This window comes from Nerophis ophidion, linkage group LG27 (assembly GCF_033978795.1).
Source record: "Nerophis ophidion isolate RoL-2023_Sa linkage group LG27, RoL_Noph_v1.0, whole genome shotgun sequence".
Classification (NCBI taxonomy): domain Eukaryota; kingdom Metazoa; phylum Chordata; class Actinopteri; order Syngnathiformes; family Syngnathidae; genus Nerophis; species Nerophis ophidion.
Genome location: NC_084637.1, coordinates 20916608 through 20926607, shown reverse-complemented (window position 1 = coordinate 20926607; position 10000 = coordinate 20916608). Strand labels below are relative to the sequence as shown.

At 43.0% G+C, this 10000-nt stretch overlaps 1 protein-coding gene across 2 annotated transcripts in view; it reads right to left on the bottom strand.

Moving 5' to 3' along the window:
• prex1 (phosphatidylinositol-3,4,5-trisphosphate-dependent Rac exchange factor 1) overlaps positions 1-10000 on the bottom strand; it is a 216356-nt gene that overhangs the window by 151812 nt on the left and 54544 nt on the right. For both annotated transcript variants that reach the window (XM_061889796.1, XM_061889798.1), the window contains exon 4: positions 8970-9074. In XM_061889796.1, coding sequence (XP_061745780.1) covers positions 8970-9074 — 105 coding nt within the window. The remainder of the gene's footprint in view (positions 1-8969; positions 9075-10000) is intronic.

Here is a 10000-nt window from a genome sequence, read left to right as displayed (position 1 = left end):
CCAGAAGAGAGCAGCAACTCTAAAACAGGCGAGTTTGTCACAGCCCAGTGGAATGACCAGAATCTCACCTGGGCCCGCCGGCAAGTTGTGGAAATTGACGGACAGAAATGTGAAGGGGAGAGTGCACTTACTTCACCGTATTTTTGGATTAAAAATGGCCTTCTCTATAGAGGGATGTAAATTAAGGGCGGGGAAATAATTGAGCAACTGCTGGTGCCTAAGTCTCATATCTCCTGAATGCTTTATCTGGCGCAAACTCACCAGCTGGGAGCTCACCTTGGTGTACAAAAGACATATGACCGCCTAATAACCCGCTTCTATTGCCCCGGTGTAAAACAAGCCATAGAAGACTTCTGCAAGGGCTGTCCCGAATGCCAAAAGACTGCACCTAAAAAGACTGCACCTAAACCCACGTATCGAAACCCCTTGGTACAGCTCCCCATCATCACTGGCGGCAATGGACATCGTTGGACCACTCCCAAAGTCAGCCTGAGGACATCGCTACATACTGGTAATAGTAGACTATGCCACCCGATACCCGGAGGCTGTACCATTACGCAAAGCCTCAGCCAAAACAATAGCACACAAACTGTTTATGATGTTTAGCCGAGTGGGGATCGCAGATGAGATTTTAACAGACCAGGGCACAAGTGCTAACCATGCTGTACAAATGGCTGAAAGTAAAACGCATATGAACCTCTGTATATCATCCTCAGACAGATAGCCTGGTGGAACGTTTCAACTGCACGCTGAAAAAGATGCTAAAAAAAGTAGCCGACGAAGACGGGAAAAACTGGGATCACCTCATTCCATATGACCTCTTGGGCATCAGAGAGGTGCCCCAGGCGTCCACTGGCTTCTCTCCCTCTGAGCTGGTTTATGGACGACGTCCCGAGGCTTGCTGGACATTGCAAAAGAGACCTGGGAGAACCAACCCTCTCCACACCGCAGTATGATCGACCATGTCGCCCAACTACAAGCCCGGGCTCGCAAAATCTGGCCAGTGGTAAGGGAACATATGGAAAAAGCCCAAAGAGAACAAGCAAGAACATATAACAGAGATGCTACACTCCGAGAGTTCCAGGTTGGGGTAAAAGTGCTGGTATTGGTTCCGTCCAGCGAATGCAAGTTCTTGACCAGATGGCAGGGGCCTTACGAGGTAATTGAGAGAATCAGGGCCGTCAAATACAAGGTAAACCAGCCAGGCTGGCGGAAAGGCCACCAAATTTACCATGTAAATATTCTGAAAAAATGGTATGCGGCAGAACCGTTGCCATCTGCTGCGTTTTTAACTGCACACTCCCCCCAGACCACTCTCCCACTACCTATAGGAGAGGACCTCTCCCCATCTCAAAAGCAGGAGGTGAAGGAACTTCTGGGACGGAACCAGGACCGCCTCTCGGAACTGCCAGGAAGGACCCAGGCGATCAAACATGACATTGAGACCCAACCCGGAAAAGTGATAAGACAAAGGCCCTACCGAATCCCAGAAGCCAGGCGGACGGCTATAAAAGAAGAGGTAAAGAAAATGCTAGAACTTGGAGTAATAGAGGAATATCATAGTCCATGGTCCAGCCCAATTGTAATTGTGCCAAAACCAGACGGGTACCTGAGATTTTGTAATGACTTTCGCAAATTAAATGAGATATCACTGTGTGATGCTTATCCCATGTCCAGAGTAGATGAGCTGATAGAGCGGCTCGGCCCCGCCCGGTTCGTCAGCACCCTGGACCTGACAAAGGGCTACTGGCAGGTGCCTTTGACGGAAAGGGCGAAACCCAAAACGGCCTTCTTCACACCAGAGGGGCTATTCCAATACACCGTCTTGCCGTTCGGGATCCACGGGGCCCCGGCAACATTCCAGAGGATGATGGACCGTGTTCTACGGCCCCACCAGGAATACGCAGCCGCCTCCTTAGACGATATTGTGATTCACAGCACGAGCTGGTCTCTTCATTTCCAGCATCTCGATGCAGTTCTAGGAACCCTTAGACGTGCTGGACTGACCATCAACGCTCACATATGTATACACATGTATGTGTGTGTGTATGCATATATAAATATAGATGTATAGATAATAATAAATATAGATATGTATTTGTGTTTAGGTAAATATAAACACATATATATATTTTAATTTATATTTCTCTCTCTCTCTCTCTCTCTCTCTCTCTCTCTCTCTCTCTCTCTATATATATATATATATATATATATATTTATATATATATATATACACAAAAAAAATCGCATGCGTTGGTTTAATCTCGGAGCTTGTTTTATTTTTATTTTATTGAGTACAACTGCAAAAACAATCCATCATGGGGCCAAAGAAAGTCAAGTGTGCCAGCACTTAGATAAAGAAGGTGAGAAACACTTCAATTCAAGAAAGAACTGGTAGCAAAGTAGGTGTTTGTGTTGAGTCTCTCTGAGGAGCATGTGGGGATCATATTTGTCCCGAGATAAAGACCAAGAAGAGCTGATGACATTTAACATCGACTTGAACGTGTAGACACTCTCCCGTTAATCTGCCAGTCTAATGCCACAACGCCCCCACTTTTCTTTTCAACTAATTTTTCTTTGTTGTTCACCTTTAGCTCTTTGTCTTCCATCAATACTTCCTGTTTACGCACAGTACTTGCTTCCTCCTTTGTGGTTCTTAACACTGAAGACATGCAACTCTAGTCATTCCTGTACGGGCGGTATAGCTCGGTTGGTAGAGCGGCCGTGCCAGCAACTTGAGGGTTGCAGGTTCGATCCCCGCTTCCGCCTTCCTAGTCAATGCCGTTGTGTCCTTGGGCAAGACACTTTACCCACCTGCTCCCAGTGCCACCCACACTGGTTTAATTGTAACTTAGATATTCGGTTTCACTATGTAAAGAGCTTTGAGTCACTTGAGGAAAAAGCTCTATATAAATATAATTCACTTCACTTCACTTCACTCCTATTGTGGAAGGTGGTGATTATCATCCATGACTGGGGGGTGGGGGGCACATGTTTACAGTACGTGCTTGTGCGTGAGTGAGTGTACCGTCGATCACTTTTAGTTATTATGTTGATTTTATACGGCAAGGTGACGGTTATCATTAATGACTGGTGGGAGAAATAATCGCATTCATACTATCAGTCTTCCATGTGCCACACCCAACACATCAAGCCAAACGTGGACATTTATTTTTTGGATTATTTCCAGTCGTACTATTTTCTTACCTCTAAAGGGACAAGCGAAAGAAAATGGATGGATGGATGGACTATTTTCTTTGTATTACGCAAGGCGGTGGCTATCATTCCTAACTGGAGGGAGGAACGGTGACATTGATTATGTGACACGTTTGCTTTTGGTCATGGGCTTGTGCATGAGGAAGCGTACTGTAGATGTTGACTTGGTGGATCATTTCCAGTCTTTCCGTCCACTTTTTCTTGAGGCAAAGTGGCAGTTACCATTAATAACTGGCATGAGGAGCAAACACATTGTGACTACAACACACTTACACGGCACATGCATGTCTGTGCACATGCAGTTCTATGAACTTTGTCTTTGTAGTGTACTTTGGGTCCTTCTCTTTATTACACAAGGTAGCAATTATCATTAATAACTGGCAGGAGGAGCAAACACATTTTTACTATGACACATCTACTGTACATTTAATCTTTGTGTGTCCGTGCATAAGCAGTTCTATGGACTTTGTCTTTGTAGTGTATTTTGGTTCCTTCTTTTCATTACACAAGTTGGCAGTTATCAATAATAACTGTCAGGAAGAGCAAACACATTATTACTATGACACATCTGCTGTACATTTAACGTTCATATGTCTGTGCATACGCATTTCTATGGACGTTGTTTTTGTAGTGTACATTGGGTCCTCTTTATTACACAAGGTGGCAGTTATCATTAAACAATGGCAAGAGGCGCAAACACATTATTACTATGACACATCTACTGTACATTTAACGTTCATGTGTCCGTACATACGTATTTCTATGGACGTTGTTTTTGTAGTGTACATTGGGTCATTCTCTTTATTACACAAGGTGGCAGTTATACACTGGCAGGAGGAGCAAACACGTGTATTACTATGACACGTCTTCATTGAGCGTGCATGTGTCCGTGCACGTGCAGTTTGACTGACTTTGTCTTTTTAATATTTTTTGGGTCCTTCTTTTCCTTACACAAGTTGGCAGTTATCATTAATAACAAGCAGGAGAAGCAAACACATTTTTACTATGACACATCCACGTTGAGCATGCATGTGACTGTGTATGTGCAGTTCTATGGACTTTGTCTTTGTAGTGTATTTTGGATCCTTCTCTTCATTACACAAGATGGCAGTTATCAATAATAACTGGCAGGAGGAGCAAACACATTACTATTATGACACATCTACTGTACATTTAATGTCCATGTGTCTGTGCATACGCAGTTCTATAAACGTTGTCTTTGTAGTGTACATTGGGTCCTTCTCTTCATTACACAAGGTGGCAGTTATTATTAATAACTGGCAGGAGGAGAAAACACATTTTACTGTAACTCATCCACATTGAGCATGCATGTGACTGTTCAAGTGCAGTTCTATAGATTATTTCAGGTCATCATTTGATGTGATTTTTTTTTAATCACGCGAGGTGGCAGTTATCGTTAATTGGTGGGAGGAGCCATCACGTTGATGATGTGGTGTGTTTGACTTTACCACATGCTTTTTGTTGGGCATGAGCGAGCGCACTGTGGATGTTGACTTGGTGAATAATTCCAGTCATACTTTCCACTTTTTCATGAGGCAGAGTGGCGCTGATAATTAATAACTGGCAGGAGGAGCAATCGTTTTACAACTATAAAGATTATTTCTGCCTGTTTTTTTTTTTACACAATGAATTTGAACAACATGACAAATGTTGACATATTTTTTAAGCGTGATCTCAAAATTCATAAATTTACTGCATAAAAAAGCCTTCATAACTAAATTAAGCTCAATAGTTTGGTATAACTTTTCAAATATTAGAGTAGCCAGTGTACAGATTGTGGAGTGAGTTAACCTGGTTGTCTGAACAGTGAGTGCATGAGTGCTGGGGAGTGGCGGTTCAATATTACAAGGTTGTGTCAAAAAAACGTCAGCGTTGTTGGCCGGGACTTTCCCAGACCCCACTGACCCCCTGACCCCCCTTCCCCCAAGTCTTGTCACCACTTTGAGCTCATTGTCCAAAGCCCCCCTCGCCCCGACCTGTCAAAACATGGAAACAGCTGGCAGCAGGAAACTTAAGTGTCCTTGGCGGCATCCTGTCCAGGCAGGAAGGAACCTGGTGACCCTGCTATGCTAACACGGCCTACGGTTTAGCTGCTGGGATTATCAGAAAAGTGATGCCGCCTTAAAGTAGCATTATCGCTAGGAGTAGCTTTAGAAAACGAAATGGCCGCGTTACAATGCGAACCCGGGAAAGTTGGAAGCAGTTCTGTTCCACATCAAACACAATGCAGCCATATTTGCTGACTTTTCCAAATTGTGTTATACCAAGATTTTTTATCACATTCTCTTAGGTTAGGCGGTGACTATCATTCATAACTGGTAGGAAGTAATTATAACTTCCTTTTTACGCAAAATTCTTGCGTCCCTCATTGTGCTTTCCAACATCCATAAATCCATCCATCTTCTTCCGCTTATCCGAGGTCGGGTTGCAGGGGCAGCAGCCTAAGCAGGGAAGCCCAGACTTTCCTCTCCCCAGCCACTTCGTCCAACTCTTCCCGGGGGATCCCAAGGCGCTACCAGGCCAGCCGGGAGACATAGTCTTCCCAACGTGTCCTGGGTCTTCCCTGTGGCCTCCTACCAGTCGGACGTGCCTTGAACACCTCCCTAGGGAGGCGTTTGGGTGGCATCCTGACCAGAAGCCCAAACCACCACATCTGGCTCCTCTCGATGTGGTGGAGCAGCGGCTTTAGACTGAGTTCCTCCCAGATGACAGAGCCTATCACCCTATCTCTAAGAGAGAGACCCGCCAAACTCATTTTGGCCGCTTGTACCCGTGATCTTGTCCTTTCGGTCATAACCAACAGCTCATGACCATAGGTGAGTATGGGAACGTCGATCGACAGGTAAATTGAGAGATTTGCCTTCCAACTCAGCTCCTTCTTTACCAACGGATCGATACAGCGTCCGCATTACTGAAAACTCCGGACCGATCCGCCTGTCGATCTCAAGATCCACTCTTCCCTTACTCGTGAACAAGACTCTAAGGTACTACAACTCCTCCACTTGGGGCAGGGTCTCCTCCCCAACCCGGAGATGGCACTCCACCCTTTTCCGGGCAAGAACCATGGACTCGAACTTGGAGGTGCTGATTCTCATCTCAGTCGTTCCACACTCGGCTGCGAACCAATCCAGTGAGAGCTGAAGATCCTTGCCACATGGAGCCATCAGGATCACATCATCTGCAAAAAGCAGCCACCAAACCGGATCCCTTCAACACCTTGACTGCGCTTAGAAATTCTGTCCATAAAAGTTATTAACAAAATCGGTGACAAAGGGCAGCCTAAGCGGAGTCCAACCCTCACTGGAAATGGGTCCCACTTACTGCCGGCAATGCGGATCAAGCTCTGACACTGATCGTACAGGGAGTGGACTGCCACAATCAGACAGTCTGATATCCCATACTCTCTGAGCATTCCCCACAGAACTTCCTAAGGGACACGGTCGAATGCCTTCTCCAAGTCCACATAACACATGTAAACTGGTTGGGCAAACTCCCATGCACCTCAAGGACTCTGCAGAGAGTATAGAGCTGGTCCACAGTTCCACGACCAGTACAAAAACCACACTGTTCCTCCTGAACCCGAGGTTCGACTATCCGGCGTAGCCTCCTCTCCAGTACACCTGAATAGACCTTACCAGGAAGGCTGAGGAGTGTGATCCCACGATAGCTGGAACACACCCTCCGGTACTCCTTCTTAAAGAGAGGAACCACCACCCCGGTCTTCCAATCCAGAGGTACCGCCCCCAATATCCACGCGATGCTGCAGAGTCTTGTCAACCAAGACAGCCCCATAGCATCTAGAGCCTTAAGGAACTACAGGTGGATCTCATCCACCCCCAACATGCAACATGCAAAAACTGCAACTTGTTGCATTATTTCGAGACATTCTAGTCATTGCTATTATGGTGGTGACTATCATTCATAACTAGTAGGGGGCACGATCACATCAAATGTGCCACATCTTTACATTGTGCGCTCATCTGCAGTAGGTGCTTGTACCGTTGATCATTTTTAGTGTTTCCCTTTATTTATATATGCAGCAAGGTGGCGGTTATCATTAATAACTGGTGAGCATGTACACTGGTAGGAAGCTTGTCTTTATCAAAGAAATCATTACTTTCTTTTTATGCAAAATTCCTGCTTTCTTTTTTTTTAGTCTTAAACACGCAACACGGAAAAACTGCAACTTTACCGACCGTGCGTTATTTTGAGACATTTTAGTCCTTCCTATTACGGAAGGTGTTGATTATCATTCATAACTGGTGGGAGGAGTGATCGCATTAATACTGGGACACATCCATGTCACACATCCACACTTGCTCGCGCATTAAAAGGCATTTTATTTTGTGGATGATTTCAAGTTTTACTATTAATTTCTTTTATGCAAGGTGGTCGCTATCATACATAACCGGGGGGAAGGGCGATTACATTGATCATGTGGCATTTTTGCTTTGTGCACTCGCTTTTGCATGAGCGAGTGTACCGTTGATCATTTTTACTTGTCTGTGTATTTCTATATAAGACATGGTGGTGATTATCATTCATAACTGGAGGTAGGGGCGATCACATTAATTCTGAGACACATCCATGTCACACACCTGCTTGCGCATTCAAAGGCATTTTATTTTGTGGATAATTTCAAGTTGCACTATTCATTTATTGTACACAAGGTGGTGGCTATCATTCATAAATGGAGGGAGGGGCGATTACATTGATTATGTAGCATGTTTGTCTTGCGCATGCGCTTGTGCATGAGCGAGATTACCGTGCATTTTGACTTTGTGGTTCATTTCCAGTCTTTCTGTTCACTTTTTCATGAGGAAAAGTGGCAAAGATAATTAATAACTGGCAGGAGGAGGATCAGACAATGTATTACTTTGATTGAGCGTCGTTAGGAGTCCAAATAAACATAGGGTCAAATTTAGCTGCCAGGATTTATGTCCACAAAAAAGTGATCCTACATTTAACGAGCGCAATTGGTAGGAATAGCTTTAAAAACAAAATAGAAAGTTGGAACCAATTCTGTTGTACCCCAACCCAGTAGAGGCGGTATTGAGCAGGACCAAACAACAAGCCGTTATTGCTGACTTTTACAAATTGTAATATATTTTTTTATGATTGGTGGCAATTATCATTCTTAAATGGTAGGAAGCTTATCTTTATCGAAGACGTTTTCACGCAAAATTCTTGCTTCACTTCCCGCAGTATTCAACTTTACCGACTGTACTTTATTTCTAGTCCTTCCTATTATGGAAGATGGCGATTATCATTAAAAACTGGTGGGAAGAGCACTCGCATTAATTCTAGGACACGTCCATGTCACACACCCGCACCTGCTAGTGCATTAAGAAGCATTTTATTTTGTGGATGATTTCAAGTTGTACTATCTATTTATTTTATGCAAGGTGGTGGCTATCATTTATAACCGGGGGGAGGAGCGATTACATTGATTATGTGGCATTTTTGCCTTGTGCATACGCTTCTGCATGAAGGAGTGTCCTGTTGATCATTTTTAGTTTTTCTGTTTATTTCTATATTCGGCAAAGTGGTGATTATCAGCCATAACTGGGGGGAGGGACGATCCCATTAATACTGGGACACATCCATGTCACAGAGCCAAACCTGCTAGTGCATTAAGAGGCATTTTATTTTGTGGATGATTTCAAGTTGCACTATTCATTTCTTTTATGCAAGGTGGTGGCTATGACCAGATGGAAGAAGAGGAGTCTCACCAGGAGGAAGGTCCTGACGTGGGGTATCTTGTTGAGCTCCATGAGGAGTCGCAGGGCCTTCTCGTGGTTGCTGCAGTACTCGCCGTACACGGAAAAACTCTCCCTCTGACAAACACCACAGAAGAAGAACATTTTTTAAACTCTCCCTCTGACAAACACCACGGAAGAAGAACATTTTTAAAACTCTCCCTCTGACTAACATCACAGAAGAACATTTTTAAAACTCTCCCTCTGACTAACATCACAGAAGAACATTTTTAAAACTCTCCCTCTGACACACCAAAGAGGAAGAACATTTTGAACAAATCCAAAGAAAAAACACAAAAAAGTAGACTAAAAAAGCAAACAGCTGAAATGGAACTAAAACACAAAATTTCTTTCCTTTGAAAAATAATAATGAATCAAAATCGATTTTGTGATGAAATATTGACATACCGGTATGTAAGTTTACAATTACTTCACATGAAATATTACACTTTGAAATATTTTGGGAGAAATATTACACTTTTTTGTTTGTTTTAAAATAAAAAAGGGGAGAAAAACATAAAAAATATATATAAGAGTTGACGGATAGATCTGAAGTTGAATCTAGAGATTTAAGCGTAAAAAGTAAAATATTATTAACAATGTAAGACTTATTTTTAAGACTTTAACGAGTGTGAATATTTATGATCTTTGAAGATTTTAGAGAGATGTTTTTTCTATTCTTTTATCTGTTTTTGCGCAAAAAAATTTAATGAATCAAAATCCATGTTGTTATGAATTATTGACATATTTAAGATTTCAAATTACTTCACATCAATTATTCCACTTGAAAATCTTTTTGGGGAAAAATTATGCGTATTTTGTGTGTTCGATGTTAAAAGCAGGGTTTTCTTTAACAAAGGGGCATAAAACATAAAAAAAAAATTAACTTAATTGAATTGATTTAATATGGAGAGGAATAAGAATCGAGACTCAACTGTAATTAATTTGTTTGTGCACTCCTAATAACTTAACCACTTGATCCAGTTATGAATGGATTCTCGATT